General features: G+C 46.8%; 1 protein-coding gene across 1 annotated transcript in view; it reads right to left on the minus strand.

Annotated features, from left to right (window-relative positions):
• Positions 1 to 14,658: 14,658 nt before the first annotated feature.
• LOC136614420 (keratin-associated protein 9-1-like) overlaps positions 14,659 to 18,408 on the minus strand; it is a 167,147-nt gene continuing 163,397 nt past the window's right edge. Inside the window, exon 6 of the mRNA XM_066594111.1 lies at positions 14,659 to 15,562. Within this exon, the coding sequence (XP_066450208.1) occupies positions 15,377 to 15,562 (186 nt within the window). The 3' untranslated portion in view covers positions 14,659 to 15,376. The remainder of the gene's footprint in view (positions 15,563 to 18,408) is intronic.

The raw sequence follows: 18,408 nt of genomic DNA on the forward strand, positions 1-18,408 counted from the left end.
AACAGCCCAGAATGCAATAAACTGTAGCAGTCAAAGCTCGACGGAATTTTCAACTTGAATGTACATAACAATTCTGTAAGCAGATGTAATAGGAATCTGGCAATAACATAGGATATAGAAGGAACACTTGGTCTGGCCAGGAACGAGAACATAGCCTCCAAACCGTCCTCCCCACAACCCACGGCGCCGAAGCCAAGGCCCCAAGATCTAGATCAGGAGACCTTTAACTACGGCGGCTGCAGACGGGGGGAAGTCGGTGGCCGCGTCTGATCGTCCAATTGCCAGGTGAAAATCGGGGTTCCCCAGATGGTACTCAGCAATACTGAGGGGGGACTCAGGTCGAGTCGTCCCTGGGTTTCTTCTTTTTCTCTCTGGGGGATTTAGAGCTTCTCGTTGGAAGCCATCTTTCCGGATTCTCCAGTTGGTGAAATTGGGGTGGGTCCGGGAGTGGTTGCCAATTAGGGAGTTCAATAGGGTCGATCTCAAGGATTGTCCAAAGATTCTGTAGATCTTCGTTGGTGCGAATATTGATTCTTTTGCCCTTATGGAAGCAGCTCAGTCCAAACGGGAAAAGCCATGAATATTTTATATCCATAGATTTGAGTGTCTCCAAGATTTTCGAAGAATGCGGCGCTTTGCCAAGGTGGAAGGGGCAAGGTCCTGAAAGATTTGTATCGGAGACTCAGCATAATTCAGATCTCTGTTAAATCTTGCAGCTCTCAGTATGGCGGCAGCATTAGGGAAAGCGAGCACCTTACAAATGATGTCCCGGGGAGGGTCAGAAACGTTCGGCAGGGGTCTGAGCGCTCTATGAATTCTTTCAATAATTATGGAGCTGGCTCTCTCTGTTCCCAGAATTAAATCGAAAATTTCTTTTGCGATTTTCGGTAAACTTTCGCTGGGGTGGGATTCTGGCAACCCTTTGATGCGCACGTTATTGCACCGATTTCTGTTTTCAAGATCCTCCTGCATCAGGAGGGTCTTGTTGAGGTGATTGTGTTGTTCCTTTAAGGCCCGCTCTAACTGCAGGGAGTGGGTAGTGATGGCTGACGTTGCAGTCTCAAGCTCTTCCACCCTGTGCCCCATCTGTCTAAAGTCCTCCTTAATCTCGGCTAGGTCAGCGCTTATGGGGCGCAGGGCATGGGAGATCAGGTCTCTCATAAAGGATTTAGAGACCGTTTCCCCTTCTTCACCTTCGGAGCACGTCTCCTCCCCCTTGCTAGGAGCAGATATAAGTACCCTTGTCGGCACCATCTTGGCAGGGGGGCACGGGGACCTTGCAGACCGATCTCTGAAGAATCGCTGCATATCTACTTGCCCTTTTGTAGCTCTAGGTGTTCCTTGAAGGTCAGTGTTCTTTTCTTTTGATAGCTTGCCCATTCTTCCGTCATTTGACTGCTGCTAGGGGTCAGCGTGGGTGCTTGGTCAGAGGAGCGCTTCTCTCAAGCAGCCATTGCGCTCGGCGTCCAGGCTCCGCCCCCCTGCTCCTAGACTTCTAGTAGCAGTTATTAGTTTGGAACTCCTCTTCAGGGAGTTCCGGAAAAATGAGAGCTAGGCTCTCTGTTTAAGTCTCTTGCATGCAGTTGCAGGCAGTTTGGTATATGGATGGGAAAAGGAAAGAAGGGGGTGGGGGGTTATGCCTCTCTGTGCTGTTTTGTTAGCCTTGGGCTTGCTGGCTTGTAGTGGGCCAGTATGGGGGTATCCCCCTGTGCACAGGGATCTCTCAGGCTCCCAGTAGGGCTCTGCTATTCTGTAGGCGCAGGCCCACCCCCCTCTGATGGCTCTCACCTCTCTCCTCCGGCGCTTCTGCCTCCTCTCCTCCTCCTCAGTCCCCTACAGGAGAGCTCTGGTCGCCGCTGTCTCCCAGCCGGGGAAGGCTACAGGCTGGTGAGTAATTCAGCAGCCAGGTTCCGCCGCGATCGGGCCGCCGCCACAACTTCCCGGACCCATTAATTGTGAGATGAATCTGGGGACCTCAGAAACTTGCCTCTCTCCTAATCCCGCAGCAGTCGGCTGCGATACACCTGGAGCAGGAGCTCGGCCTGTGCCCACACCCTGACTTGGGCCTCCGCGTCCTCGCCCGCATCCACGTCCTTTAGGCCTACCCCTACCCCTCAGCATGGTGTATTACGAGTAGAGCAGAAACAGAACGCTGTAATTAAATGTGCCGCTTATTGGCCCGTGGTTGGAGGCTGACTTCGCTTACGGAACGCACAGCAGAGCCAGGAAAGAATTTTGCGCATGCCTGTAGTGAGACGTAGGTGCGTATGACTCAGCTAGTTGAATTCACAGCGCAGAAGCAGTCAAGTGTCCAAAGGCCACTAGTAGGCCTTAAGTATTTTGCTTCTATTTTTTTAAAGGCTGAGCTGAGACAGCAGACAGATACTGTAGGCAGCGTATATTATGTATACTGTTTCCCTCTGGACGGGATGACGGCGGTGATGTAACGGGCAACGCAGAGCCAGGAAACAATTTTGCGCACGCCTGTAGTGAGACGTAAGTGCGTATGATTCAGCTAGTGGAATTCACAGCGCAGAAGCAGTCAAGTGGCCAAAGGCCACTAGTAGGCCTTGAGGATTTTGCTTCTATTTTTTTAAAGGCTGAGCTGAGACAGCAGACAGATACTGTAGGCAGCGTATATGATGTATACTGTTTCCCTCTGGCACAATGACGGCGGTGATGTAACGGGCAACGCAGAGCCAGCAAACGATTTTGCGCACGCCTGTAGTGAGACGTAGGTGCGTATGACTCAGCTAGTGGAATTCACAGCGCAGAAGCAATCAAATGGCCAAACGCCACTAGTGGGCCTTAAGTATTTTGCTTCTATTTTTTTAAAGGCTGAGCTGAGACAGCAGACAGATACTGTAGGCAGCGTATATTATGTATACTGTTTCCCTCTGGACGGGATGACGGTGGTGATGTAACGGGCAACGCAGAGCCAGCAAACAATTTTGTGCAAGCCTGCTGTAACACTTAGCTGCGTATTAATTGGCGACTACTACCCCCAGCAGGCACGCAGTACACTGAAGACGGTCACAGGCAACCCAAATATAGTATTTTTCCCAAATTTGTTTGAAAAAGCCCACTGCCTATATAGACAGTATATTTCTTTCACCTTTCCCACTGTCCCTGCCTCACTAGTACTGGCCCTATACTATGTAAAATTTCTGCAGACTGAGGACGCATTGCTCTGCATGCCCGATATACAAAAAAAGAAAATGTGCAACACTGCTAAAAGCAGCCTCAACAGTACTGCACACGGTCAGATGTGGCCCTAAGAAGGACCGTTGGGGCTCTTGAAGCCTAATATTACACCTAACACTCTCCCTATAGCAGCAGCAGCATCAGCAGCACTTTCCCTGATCTATGTCAGAATGCATCTGTGGCGAGCTGCGGGCGGGGCAGATTTAAATACTCGGGTGACACCTGATCTCCCCAGCCACTCACTGCAGGGGGGTGGTATAGGGCTGGAACGTCACAGGAGGAAGTTGTAATGCCTTCCATGTTTTTCTATTGGCCAGAAAAGCTCACAAATGTCTCAGAGATGAAAGTGAAAGTAACTCGAACATCGCGTGGTGCTCGTCTCGAGTAACGAGCATCTCGAACACCCTAATACTCAAACGAGCATCAAGCTCGGACGAGTACGCTCGCTCATCTCTAGTTGTGAAATGTCCCAAGCAAAATGTCCTGACAAAAGATGTCCCACAGAACTGTACACAGATTTCCACCCTCTATATTGGGTCCTGTCGACAGTGGGATTCAATCAATATTTGCCTTTTGCTATGTTTTTGGAGTGTTTGAGAAAGCTGGATTACTACTAGGCAAAACTCAGAGAGAACATAAATCTTCATGCAACTGTTAACCCAAATTTTGATGCTCAAGACAATAGTGTTATTCATTGTAAAGAGTGGCAAAAGGGGTTGATTATTGGCTTTCAGGCCAAGGGTGGAGGTATTTCTCAAATAGCACAGATTGTGAAATGCTCACCTGCTGCTGTGGTGAACGTGTATTGTTAGTGAATAAATTGTGGAGCACCACAGACCATTGATGTGAGAGGTGAATGTCCACTATGAAGGTGTACGAGGGCCTACAGATATGCTAAAATTGAGCAGGTCACCATGAAAATGAACCGAGGGACCAACAGACATTTGTATAACAAAACAGTTCAGTGAACCCTACTGCATATGAATGGTCACTGCACCTATGCTAACAAAGGTGCATAGGAAGACAAGGCTTCAATTTGCATGGCAGTGCTGGAATAGGACCACCACAGATTAGCAAAGGGTTTCCTTCTCCGAAGAGTTATGTTTTCTGCTTCATTGAACAAATGGACATTGACCGGTCAGGCACGAAACATCAGAAAACAAACACCTTGCAACCATTGCTGGTAGAAAACAAGCTGGTGGTGGCAGTGTTATGGTCTTGGGAATTATTTTATGGCATTCTCTGGTTTTGCTCGTCCATGTGGAAGGCATTCTGAATTGATTTAGTTGTGAAACCATCCTTGCAAATTCTGTACACCCAAGCATGCTGTTTGTCTTGTTTGTGCAGATAGGATTTTCGAGGAAGACAATGCAACATGTCACACAATTAGAAATGTACAACAGTGCCTGGAAGAGCACAACCAAGACTTCCAAGTACTTCCCTGGCCCCTAAATCCCCAGACTTGAACCCAATTAGGCCTCTAAGGGAGGCCTTCCTCACACACCTTCCGGCAACTGTGGGATGCAGTCAGCATGGCTCCAGACACCTGAAATCATCTACCAGTACCTTATTGAGTGCATGCATGCCATGTAGCTGCTATCTGTGCGGCACACAGTGGTTATTCTGGATATTAGCTGCTGGTCATAATAATGTGACTAGAGAGGAGCGAACACACTCGTCCGAGCTTGATACTCGTTTGAGTATTAGGTTACTCGAGATGCTTGGTACTCGAGTCGAGCAACACCCGGAACTCGAGAAAATTTCATTTCCCTTCCCCGCATGTTTAGCGCCATTTTTTAGCCAATAAACATGCGGGGAAGGCATTACCACTTCCTGCTATGACGTGCCAGCCCTCTGCCTGCCAACAGCAGTGAGTGGCTGGCGGGATCAGGTGACCATGGAGTACTTAAACTAGTCCCGCCCACGGCTCGCCTTAGATGCATGCTGGCAGAGGTTAGGGAAAGTGCAGCTGCAATAGGGAAAGTGTTCCTGGGCCACTGCAGACCATTTCAGCTATATCGTTCTATGTGCAGTGCATTGGGCAGAGGTCTAATCGCTAAACACAATACTCTAACATTTCCTGGGCCACTGCAGACCATTTCACAGATATGATTCTCTGGGTTGGGTGAAGTAGCCGCAGTTAGCAGCACTATCCACTGGCTTTATAGCTTTCTGCCACTGCGCAGAGCGTCTCACAATACCATTTTCTTAGGGGGGTTGAGGTAGCCGCAGTTAATAGCACTATCCACTGGCTTTATAGTTTTTCTGCCACTCCATACAGCCTCTTTTATCTACAAGTCTCTGTAAGCGGTAAATGACCCCTCGGTATCAGCGCAAAACAGCGGTTTAATTTTTTCCGGTCACAGCATAGAGCTTCCACTATCTACAAGTCTCTTTGTGCAGTAAATTAGCACAGTTCTCAGCGCTGTACAGTGGAGTAATTTATTTGGGCCCTGCTCTATCCTTAACCTGACTTGTAGAGGAGTAGGGGACAGGGTCGAGGACGTGGACGCGGCGTCCAAGTGAGGGTGTGGGCACAGGCCAAAGTCCGGGGCGGGGTGAATCACAGCCGGCGGCTGAGGGATTAGGAGAGAGCCGAGTATCTAGGCTCCCCAGCTTCATATCACAATTTGCGGGTCCACGTGGTAGACCTTTATTACAAGCAGAGCAGTGTGAGCAGGTCCTGTCATGGATCACAGATAACGCGTCCAGCAATGTGTCAAACCCCCAGTCTTCTACGCAGTCCACTACTCCCGGCCTAGGGACTGCACCTCTGAATCCTCTGGCTGCTCCTTCTTCCTCCCAGCCTCGTCACTCCATGAAATCGACAGATTCTGAGCAGGCAGAGTCCCAGGAACTGTTCTCGGGTGCCTGCCCTGAGTGGGAAAAAACTGTTCCTCTCTCACCTGAGGAGTTTGTCGTGACCGATGCCCAACCTTTGGAAAGTTCCCGGAGTCCGGGTGATGAGGCTGGGGACTTCCTGCAACTGTCTCAAGAGCTTTTTGGGGATGAGGATGATGAGACACAGTTGTCTGTCAGTGAGGTAGTAGTAAGGGCAGTAAGTTCAAGGGAGGAGCGCACACAGGATTCGGAGGAAGAACTGCTGGACAATGAGGTGACTCATCCCACCTGGCTTGCTAAGCCTACTGAAGACAGGGCTGCAGAGAGGGAGGCAAGTGCAGCAGCAGGACAGGTTGGAAGAGGCAGTGTGGTGGCCAGGGGTAGAGACAGGGCCAGAGCAAAGAATCCCCCAACTGTTTTTCAAAGCACCTCAACGCGGCAAGCCTCCATGCATCTGGCTAGGAGTTCAAAGGTGTGGATGTTTTTTAGTGAGAGCGCGGCTGACCGATGAACAGTGGAGTGCAACCTGTGCTGCACCAAGATCAGCCGGGGAGCCACCACTACCAGCATCACAAACACCAGCATTTGCAGGCATATGATGGCTGAGCACCCCACAAGGTGAGACGAAGGCCGTTCACCGCCTCCAAGTCACATCACTGCCTCTTCCCCTGTGCCACAACTTGCCACACAGATCTAATCCCCCTCCCAGGACGCAGACACGAGCGCCTCCCGGCTTGCACCCACACCTTCACCTCCACGGTCCTCCACTCCATCCAGCAATGTCTCTCAGCGCAGCGTTCAGCTATCGATAACACAAGCGTTGGAGCGAAATCGACAATTTTTCTGCAGGCCAAAAGGCTCTGTTAAAACCAATGTCTTCAGAGGCCTGCCTCCAGGCTCTGTTACAAATTAAGCAACAACAAGCTGTATCTTTAAAAAATGTTTATAGGTTTCACCTGCCCTCGGGGTTAAGCAATTTTTCAGGGATATACTTGTACTCTTGGTACACCAATTTTTCACGCCCTCGTCTATAGTCTTAGCCAACTAGTTTTTCCGGGCGTCGCCTATACTCCTGGTAAAAAAAATTTCAGGTGTTTGCCTATACTCCTGGTGCATAAATGTTTCAAGGGTCCACCTATACTCTTGCTACAGAAATGTTTCCGGGGTCAACACAAACTCTTGCTAGTGAAAGGTTTGAGGGTTCTGCCTACGCTCTTACTACAGAAATGTTTCAGGGGTCTGCCTATACACTTGCTACTGAAAGGTTTGAAGGGTTTCGCCTATACTCTTGCTACAGAAATCTTTCCGGGGTTCGCCCATACTCTTGCTACAGAAAAGTTACAGTGGTTCGTCTATACTCTTGCTACGGAAGTGTTTCAGGGGTCCACCTATACACTTGCTACTGAAAGGTTTGAGGGGTCCGCCTATACTGCTGCTACAAAAATGTTCCCGGGGTCCGCCCATACTCTTGCTACTGAAACGTTTGAGGGGTTCGCCTATACACTTGCTACAGCAATGCTTCAGGGGTCTGCCTATACATCTGATACTGAAAGCTTTGAGGGGTTCACCTATACTCTTGCTTCAGAAATGTTTCCAGGGTCCGCCCATACTCTTGCTATTGAAGGGTTTGAGGGGTTCGCCTATACTCTTGCTACAGAAATGTTACAGGGGTCTGCCTATACACTTGCTACTGAAAGGTTTGAGGGGTCCACCCATACTCTTACTACAGCAATGTTTTAGGGGTCCGACTATACACTTGCTACTGAAATGTTTGAGGGTTTCGCCTATACTCTTGCTACAGAAAAGTTTCAGGGGTCCGGCTATTCACTTGCTACTGAAAGGTTTGAGAGGTTTCACCTATACTCTTGCTACAGAAATGTTTCAGAAGTCCGCTTATACTCTTCCTACAGAAATGTTTCCGGGGTTCACCTATACTCTTGCTAGTGAAAGGTTTGAGAGCTTTCACCTATACTCTTGCTACAGAAAAGTTTCAGGGGTCCACCTATACTTTTGCTACAGAAATGTTTTCAGGGTTCGCCTGTACTCTTGCTACAGGACGACCTATACTCTTGCTGCAGAAATGTTTCCGGGGTCCACCCATACTTTTGCTACTGAAATATTTCAGGGGTTCTTGCCGCAGAAAAGCTTCAGTGTTCCACCTATACTCTTGCTACAAAAAATGTTTCTGGGGCCCGCCTATACTCTCGCTACAGGAAGGTTTGAGTGGTTCGTCTATACTCTTGCTACAGAAATGTTTCAGGGGTCCACCTATACGCTTCCAACTGAAAGGTTTGAGAGGTTCACCTATGCACTTGCTACTGAAAGGCTTGAGGGGTCCGCCTATACCCTTGTTACAGAAATGTTTCCGGGGTCCGCCCATACTCTTGCTACTGAAAGGTTTGAGGGGTTTTGCCTATACTCTTGCTACAGAAAAGTTTCAGGGGTTCGCCTATACTCTTGCTACAGGAAGATTTGAGAGGTTTGCCTACACTCCTGCTGCAGAAATGTTTCCGGGGTCCGCCCATACTCTTGCTACAGCAATATTTCAGGGATCCGCCTATACACTTGCTACAGAAAAGTTTCAGGGGGACCGCCTATACTCTTCCTACAAAAAATGTTTCAGGGGTCTGCCTATATGCTTGCTACTGATTGGTTTGAGGGGTTCACCTATGCACTTCCTACTGAAAGGTTTGAGGGGTCTGCCTATACTCTTGCTACAAAAATGTTCCCGGGGTCCGCCCATACTCTTGCTACTGTAAGGTTTGAGGGGTTCGCCTATACTCTTGCTACAGCAGTGCTTCAGAGGTCCGCTATACACTTGCTACTGAAAGGTTTGAGTGGTTCATCCATACTCTTGCTACAGCAATGTTTCAGGGGTCCGCCTATACTCTTGCTACAGAAATGTTACAGGGGTCCGCCTATACACTTGCTATTGAAAGGTTTGAGGGGTCTGCCTATACTCTTGCTACTGAAAGGTTTGAGGGGTTCGCCTATACACTTGCTACAGCAATGCTTCAGGGGTCTGCCTATACATCTGATACTGAAAGCTTTGAGGGGTTCACCTATACTCTTGCTTCAGAAATGTTTCCAGGGTCCGCCCATACTCTTGCTATTGAAGGGTTTGAGGGGTTCGCCTATACTCTTGCTACAGAAATGTTACAGGGGTCTGCCTATACACTTGCTACTGAAAGGTTTGAGGGGTCCACCCATACTCTTACTACACCAATGTTTTAGGGGTCCGACTATACACTTGCTACTGAAATGTTTGAGGGTTTCGCCTATACTCTTGCTACAGAAAAGTTTCAGGGGTCCGGCTATTCACTTGCTACTGAAAGGTTTGAGAGGTTTCACCTATACTCTTGCTACAGAAATGTTTCAGAAGTCCGCTTATACTCTTCCTACAGAAATGTTTCCGGGGTTCACCTATACTCTTGCTAGTGAAAGGTTTGAGAGCTTTCACCTATACTCTTGCTACAGAAAAGTTTCAGTGTTTCGCCTATACTCTTGCTTTAGAAATGTTTCAGGGGTCCACCTATACACTTGCTACTGAAAGATTTGAGGGGTCCGCCTATACACTTGCTACAGAAATGTTTCTGGGGTCCACCCATACTCTTGCTACTGAAAGGTTTGAGTGGTCCGCCTGTACTTTTGCTTCAGAAATGTTTCAGGGGTCCGCTGATACACTTGCTACTGAAAGGTTTGAGTGGTCCGCCTATACTCTTGCTACCAAAAAGTTTCAGTGTTTCGCCTTAACTCTTGTTTCAGAATGTTTCAGGGGTCCGCCTATACACTTGCTACTGAAAGGTTTGAGTGGTCCGCTTATACTCTTGCTACAGAAATGTTCCCGGGGTCCGCCCATACTCTTGCTACTGTAAGGTTTGAGGGGTTCGCCTATACTCTTGCTACAGCAATGCTTCAGAGGTCCGCTATACACTTGCTACTGAAAGGTTTGAGTGGTTCATCCATACTCTTGCTACAGCAATGTTTCAGGGGTCCGCCTATACTCTTGCTACAGAAATGTTCCCGGGGTCTACCTATACTCTTGCTACAGAAATGTCACAGGGGTCCGCCTATACAATTGCTACTGAAAGATTTGAGGGGTCCGCCTATACACTTGCTACAGAAATGTTTCTGGGGTCCGCCCATACTCTTGCTACTGAAAGGTTTGAGTGGTCCGCCTATACTTTTGCTTCAGAAATGTTTCAGGGGTCCGCTGATACACTTGCTACTGAAAGGTTTGAGGGGTTCGCCTATACACTTGCTACTGAAAGGTTTGAGTGGTCCGCCTATACTCTTGCTACCAAAAAGTTTCAGTGTTACGCCTTAACTCTTGTTTCAGAATGTTTCAGGGGTCCGCCTATACTCTTGCTACAGAAATGTTTCCGGGGTCCGCCCATACTCTTGATACTGATATGTTTCAGGGGTCCGCCTATACTCTTGCTACAGAAAAGTTTTAGGTGTCTGCCTATACACTTGCTACTGAAATTTTTAAAGGGTCCGCCCATACTCTTGCTACTGGAAGGTTTGAGGGGTTCACCTATACTCTTGCTACACGCAGGGGTCTGCCTATACTGTGGGTGCACAATGCTTTCCCATAGCGGTGTTCAGCTGTCCGGCACAAATACACTGAATGACTTGCAGAGAAGTGTGGGCCGAGGCCGAGGTCCTGGGCGGGGTGAATCTCTGCCATATTTGGGCACTCTCATTTCTTCATGTGCAATACTGTCTTTGGGTTTTATGGGCTCGCCTATGCTGTGGGTGCACAAAGGTTTCCCAGCGAGGGGTTCAGCTATCTGACACATACACTGAATGAATGGTGTCATATCTCATGAATTTCCCATTGCTATGTAACTCATGGCACCTTGGGTCACACAAGGCAGAGGCTGGGACCGAGCCTGACCCTGTGCCCATCCAAGTGCTTCCCACACAGAGTATTGCAGTTCCTACCTCGTTCACGGTTTCTCAGCTTATTATGCCACCTCCTCCTCCCTCTTAGGGTCTGGGGAACAGCGTTGGTCGGCATGTTTTATCTCTCGTGCTACAAATTACCAAACCTATCCGAGATACTGGATTGGAGTGTTTTCAGGAAGCGAAACGGATTTCATGAGACTTTCACAGGGTGACTGTATACCTGTGGTGACTACTTTTGCGACACCTCCTGCTTCAAACCAAGAGACAGCAGTGTCACCCGCAGGCAGTGATTGTCCTTGGTTGCAGCTAGTGTGGTGCTTAGCTAAGATGTGCCAGCGTGTGTGCATTGCTGCTTATGGTCTGTCCCAAGTAAATTGTTAGGGGGGTGACCGCCAGGCTCTTGCCCCCAATTTGGCTTTATAGTGGTAACAGAGTGCCTCAGATGCACCCAGATGCACCTATGCATGCTGCCCCTGCCATTCCCTATCCGTTGCTGTGGTGTTTCCATGACTTTCTCATGTTTTTAGGTGTTTCACACAACCTCTCCTATGCGGAGCATTGTGGTACAAATATAATTGGCTATTTGTAGCCCTCCAATGCAGGCCTATATAAATCGCTATTTATGTTTCTTTATCCTCCATTTTGTATCTTAAATGTGATATGCTATGAACACTTCTGTGGACTTTAAACCTGTTTGGTGTAGGAAGCTTTGATGTAACTGTGAAATGTGACTTGTTAATTCTTTGTATAAGCTAGAGGTCTAACATGTATATTGGTATTAGTTATACAGAACGATGCTAATTGCATTAACTACAATTCGGTTTGTAAAGGTTTGTTTGAACTCTGTTCCCATACATTGTATCACCATGAATTTGTTGAGTCTTGATAATCCTGTGATACCATCATCATTGTCTAGGGAATTGAGTTTTGTTGATTCTGAACCTTTGATCAATCAAGTTGGCTACTTCAGAATATGGAAGATGACTCAGCAAGTTATAGTGTATAAAATAGGATACAAATCGTAATGCATTAGAAGCATGTTGTACCTGTAAGGTGAAGACGATCTTTTACAGTGTTGGTCCATAAAAACTGTCTGCTTTTCACTGTGGCTTCTCCAGTGAAAAGATGAACTCCAGGCAGAAGTGCTTAAAGTTGTAAGTATATCTTGTAAGTCTTTAGGTAATAAAACGTAAACACACTTTACAATACAACTTTTATGTAAATTTGTTTTAATATTATCATTTATTCATTTGTATTAATAAATTTTGTTGTATCAACCCACTTGCCCTCCTTTAAAGCCATATCCGAACTTGTTATTTGCCAGTTGGCAAAACAAGCATCGGTCAGCTTGAAAAATGCTCAAGTTGACTTCAATGGGGTTCGTTACTCGAAACGAGCTCTTGAGCATTACGAAAAGTTCGACTCGAGTAACAAGCACCTGAGCATTTTGGTCCTCGCTCATCTCTAAATGTGACTCAACTCTGTATTATAACTCATATAGCCTTCAGGAGGTCTATGTATCACGTATAATCTGTCCCTATACAGTCCTGTATCCAACTCTTATATGTACATACCACTGAGTATTGTGGAAGTAATGTAGAGTTTACTATCTACAACTTTCAGTAGAAATGGTGACAGGTTGACATTGTTCTTACATCAAAAATATCCTGTGCTTCAGATAAAGGGGGATCAGGATGTTTTTGGATTTTTCTAAAAGCTGCTCAGTATGCAGAGCAAACATGGAAAAAAGATATACTCTCCTCCCTTGTTGCTAACTCTTCTGCTGGCACTCAGTCCCTGCTAGTCTTCACTTTGGGGTGTAAGAAGCTCACTGACACTAGGACCATGTGACTGCTGCATATCACTGCTGTTGCAGGAGCCATTCTGCAGTTTGCTAGAAAGCACTGTATACTGGATAAGCTGATTTTAGCCACCAGAACCTGTGATGACAGGGATCACATGACCAGGGGCTGATCACTGTATTCAGGAGTCTGGTGAGCTGGTGATGTCTGGAAATCAGCATGCACATACCAAAGCTGTGTGTGTAAATCAGGATGCATGTAGTAGAGCTGTGTGTGTAATGTGTGTGAATCAGGATGCATGTAGCAAAGCCGTGTGTTTAATATGCTGTATGTGTAATGTGTGGGGTCAGGATGGATTTAGCAGAGCTGTGTGTGTTATGTGTTGTCTGCGTAATGTGTAGGTCAGGGTGGATGTAGTAGAGCTGTGTGTGTAATGTGCTGTGTGTTTAATGTGTGGGGTCAGGGTGGATGCAGTAGAGCTGTGTGTTTAATGTGCTGTGTGTTTAATGTGTGGTGTCAGGGTGGATGTAGTAGAGCTATGTGTGTAATGTGCTGTCTGTGTCATGTGTGGGAATCAGGAAGGATGTAGTGAGGGGTGTATGTAATGTGCTGTGGTTGTAATGTGTGGGGTCAGGATGGATGTAGCAGAGCTGTGTGTGTAATGTGTGGGAATCAAAATGAATGTACAGTGTAACAGAGCTGTGTGTGTAATGTGCGGGAATCAAAATGGATGCAGTAGAGCTATGTGTGTATTGTGTGGGGATCATAATGCATGTACCATGTAGCACAGCTGTGTGTGTAATGTGCTGTGTGTTTAATGTGTGGGGTCAGATTGGATGTAGTAGAGCTGTGTGTGTAATGTGCTCTGTGTGTCATGTGTGGGAATCAGGAAGGATGTAGTAGAGATGAGTGTGTAATGTGCTGTTTTTGTAATGTATGGGGTCAGGATGGATGTAGCAGAGCTGTGTGTGTAATGCGTGGAATCATAATAAATGTACCATGTAGCACAGCTGTGTGTGTAATGTGCTGTGTGTGTCATGTGGGGGGTCAGGATGGATGCAGCAGAGTTGTTCGTGTGTAATGTGCTGTGTATGTAATGTGAGGGGTGAGCATGCATGCTCCATTTCTCTGCATACTGTATCATACCCAATACATTGCATACGGACAGTGTTTCCATTCTGTTCAGAACAGGGAATTAAAAAAAAAAAAAAGAAAAATCCCACTGTGCATGTGTTTCTCTGTGGGCAGAGCATATGTGCTGTAATGTGTAAAACGATGTGGGAGACCCGCAGCACTTTGCGCACACAGCCGTGGGCATGAGCCCTTACTCCTGTTCTAGACTCCTGTCTGATACATTATGACAAACTGCTGCTGTGTGAGACAGACAAGGTAACTGCTTTTCAGCCTCTTTCACACAAGCGTGTGTCTTCATGTTGGCCACACGTGGGTGAAAATCTAATTGCAAAATTAATTTGCCTTTTCTCATCCATCCACACGGGCGTATTGCATAAAAAATACGCTGCCGTGCAGAATTTTGTCGATCGGCAAAATGACTACTACTAGCTGAAATAGCTTAGAGCCAGCTGTTTTCATTTCCAAGCAGCAGATGCAGGTAACCTTCCCCCTTCCTTTTTTTTCAGCTCCCATAGGAATATATGGGAGCCTGCAGCGTTTTTTGTTAAAAGATAGGTCAAGACCTTTCTTTTAATGCTGCAAGAAAAATTGTCGACCGAAAACGGTCGACGATTTGATGATTTTATGGCGCAATATTTTTCATGTGCCTATAAATCACCCGTGTGAATGAATGTATTGGAATCCAATGCTTCACATGGTAGCGATTTTCAGCTGACGTTTTATCGGGGCTAAATAGTTGCGATAAATTGCTGGTGTGAAAGAAGACTCTGAATATCAATGTTTTTATTTACTTACAGCAAGCAGAGTTCTTGAAAGCAGGAAGGAAACACAAAACTTAGTAGGAAGTTGCACAAACTTAATTTCCTTAAGGGCTTATTCACATGAGTGTATATTGGCTGCCATTTTCACGGCCGGCCGATATAGGATTCCATCTGATGCACAGGCTCGGTGTATATGCCATCAGTAGGGGAGACAGTTTAGCTCTGCTAAGCTGTCTCCCCCTTCCCTCCCCCTTGCCGGCTCACCTCCTCTCTCCTCACCTTCGGCTGTTTGCCAAGCTAAGTTTCCCCTCCCCGCCTCTTGTCCGCAGCCAGCAATGAGAGGGTGCGGGGTGGGGTGGAGCGTAGATCCACCACTGCCCCGCCCCCTTCCATTGCAAACAGTGGCAAGGGGCAGACAGGAGAAGGGGGGGGGAGTTTAGCAGTCCCGTTGCTTAACTCCCTCCCACCTCCCTTCTCCGACTGCTGTCAATGGCTCCAATAGGAGTTAATGGCGGCAGACGTTGTCTGGGCAGGAAGATAGCTTTTATGTCACGGGAATACATCTGTGTGATCTGATGCCTTGGAATCCAATGTATCAGATGGTGGCATATATCAGCCAGCCGTGATAACGCTGGCCGATATACGCTTGTGTGAATAAGCCCTAAGACTGACAATCACTTGTAGATCCGTGTAGATACCGGCGGATACTTTCTCATCTTAGATTCAGTTATTTGCTGTGTTTGGCTTCTTGCAGATTCCTCTGTTCGAGTTATAGAGGAAAAATTTGATCGTGTCCTCGTACGACATTTTTTCTAGGTCCTTGAGTAGGGAGGTCATGTTTCTAGATGTACCTGTTTCACATACAAGTCCACTCTCACATGGGCAGTAATTATAGAGCTCACCAACAGGCTGAAAGGAGAGATGATAGGGTTAATGAAGACACTCATGACTCCTGGCCATCTGTCACTAACATGTAAGATCAGCGGTGGGAGACGCAGCGTGAGGCCGGGGGTCCCATTACTGAGAACCTCATGTCTGATGCTACACATCCAGTGTGATGTTATTCTGTGAATACTGATGTCACTGTGGGTCATTTTACATCAGTTTTTGTGTATTTAGCGCACAAGTGTCATCTGATTGCAATCCGGTTTTCACATGGCTAAAAAAAAATGTGAGGCGACCCAACTGGGAGAATTTAAAACTCCCATTGAATTCAATAAGTGTTAAAAAAACAAGCACAGAACTCACTCCCCGCCATGCAAGAGCATTGTAAGAGAATCCCACCAGAGCCGGACGTGCCGCAACTATTGTTTCATAAGCACCATTGGTCTGGGACAGAAACTGCACATGTAAGTGAACCCAGTGACTGCAAGGGTCTGGGAAAAATGCCCCATTATCACTGTGTGTGTGCGCGGGGTCCATGCGTTTTTAATGCATGTGTATATTTTTTGCATCCGTATTTACTGCGTTTTTCAGACGTGTAAAAAAACAAAACAAGGAGCAACTCCCCCCCCCCACACTGTCTCCTAGCAACATGTATAAAAAGCAGTGAATGCATGATCCCACTGACTACAATTAATGATTTTACACTTCTGAATCCACCAATGCAAATCAATGGGATTGTATGCCGTCCAGTGAAAATACAGCTGCAATAGGGATAGATAATACGCCCCTTTGAATTGTTCTAATGGGTCCAAGTCTTGTCCAAATTCTGTCAGTTTTTTAAACTGGGATAGAACTTAAATGATAAAATCATCCGGGTGAATAAGCCCTTAAAGCAGTTTTTCAATGCAGTTTTTGGGCACTCAGCTTGTAGAGATGGAACACAAGATTTTAGGGTGCATCTAAAATTGAGGTAATTTGCAGTAAAAGCTCCTGGCACATCACTGCCTATTGTACAAGCACCCCACCGTGTATCTATTCATACACTTCCAGGAGGAATAAAGGAGGAACAGCTTCATGTAGAGTTCCAGTATAAGATACTTCTTGCCTTGCAGCACAAAAAACCCACTGCGATCGCTAAATGCCCTCAATGGGGGCGGCGGCAGCAGCGCCAGCCCCAGGGAATGCATTGGGAGTATATCGTGGACTTCTGTCACAGCTGTGGCAGGGATTTCCTTCATTGATGAATGGCTAAGCACTGCCTGTAATTGGCTGAGCAAACAGCCAATCAGCACAGCCCTTTCAGGAGGCAGGGATTTTAAAATCTCAACCTCCTGAAAAAGCTTGACAGCAGTGCAGGGGAGCCAGTCGGGGGACGCGCCTAAGTGGCGGAGAGGTGAGTTTATAATTTTTTTTTTTCACCAGCTAGGGATGATTTCAGGGAAGGGCTTATATTTAGAGATGAGCGAGTATACTCGCTAAGGGCAAGTGATCTCTCGAGCATTGCCCTTAGCGAGTACCTGCCCACTCGGGAGCAAAGATTCGGCAGCGGGCGGGGAGCTGCGGGGGAGAGCGGGGAGGAACGGAGGGGAGATCTCTCTCTCCCTCTCTTCCCCCCCGCTCCCCCCTGCTGACTGCCGCAACTCACCTGTCACCCGCGCCGGCAGCCGAACCTTTTCTCCCGAGCGGGGAGATACTCGCTAAGGGCAATGCTCGATCGAGCAATTGTCCTTAGCAAGTATGCTCGGTCCTCTCTACTTATATTTCAAGCCTTTCTACAAAAAGCATGCTTCGGGGGTTGCCTAAAACCACTGCTTTTAATGGGGCTGGCAGCAGCAATGGCATAGCATCTTGGACTTCTGCCACAGCTATCATATCTGTGGCAGAAGTCTGCGATATACTCCCTATGTTTTCAATGCGTCACTGGGACAGGGGGGACGGGGGGTCCTATAAATGAAATACAATTTCGCTGTAAAAGTGCCCCAGAAGTATTAGATTTGCTAATCTGTTCTATTATTAAAATATAACTTTTATTATAAGACTTTAATTAAAATAAGCTATATCACACCACCAGATGGCCCAGCACACATCAAAAAACTAGACTAACATGAACATACAAACACCCACAGAACATACAGGACAGGGGGTAGGTATATCACCTCATCGTGGTGATCAACTATACCGATTTTGTTAAATTACCGTTCCCTTAATAGATTTACAGGTACGGTTATATTACTATTTATACAGTGGTAATAACGGTATAAATATTTATTTCAGAAGGCGAAGGATGATAGACAAATAATATTTAATCAACGCGTTTCTACGGCCCTGATGTAATAAGTGAGCCGATTCATCAGGATCAAGACAAATAGCCTCTGTCTTTTGTACTCAAATGCCCCAAATGAAAAATGGTTCGTAGGGCTTATAACACTCATATGTAGTTAGTGATTACTTATATTGCCCTTCTAGAGGTACAGGTGGTCGGCGCCTGCGACCGATGATACCACTGATTTATACTGTATTTAACATAGTAGTATAATTGCCTGGGCAAGAATAGCCAGAAGTGTTTCTAATACTTGTGATGGAGTAGTTAAGAGGGTTGAGGAGTGTAACTCGATTATGCAGGGATATCCCCTCTTTTTGCGATCAAAGCCGATGTTGGCACTTGCACCAAATATGTGGATGATGTGGTATTTGATGCTTATACACACATCCCCACCGTGTTTATGCCCAATGGCTAAAGATCGTACTGTTTGCTATAACAGTGTTAAGGGCTCCGTTTTTAGGCTTGGAGGACTGATAGTCATCAGATCATGCACTTAAGATAGTACAGATAAAGCCATGAGAAATTCAGATAACATTTCTCTCACTTA

This window comes from Eleutherodactylus coqui, chromosome 1, assembly GCF_035609145.1.
Source record: "Eleutherodactylus coqui strain aEleCoq1 chromosome 1, aEleCoq1.hap1, whole genome shotgun sequence".
Classification (NCBI taxonomy): Eukaryota; Metazoa; Chordata; class Amphibia; order Anura; family Eleutherodactylidae; genus Eleutherodactylus; species Eleutherodactylus coqui.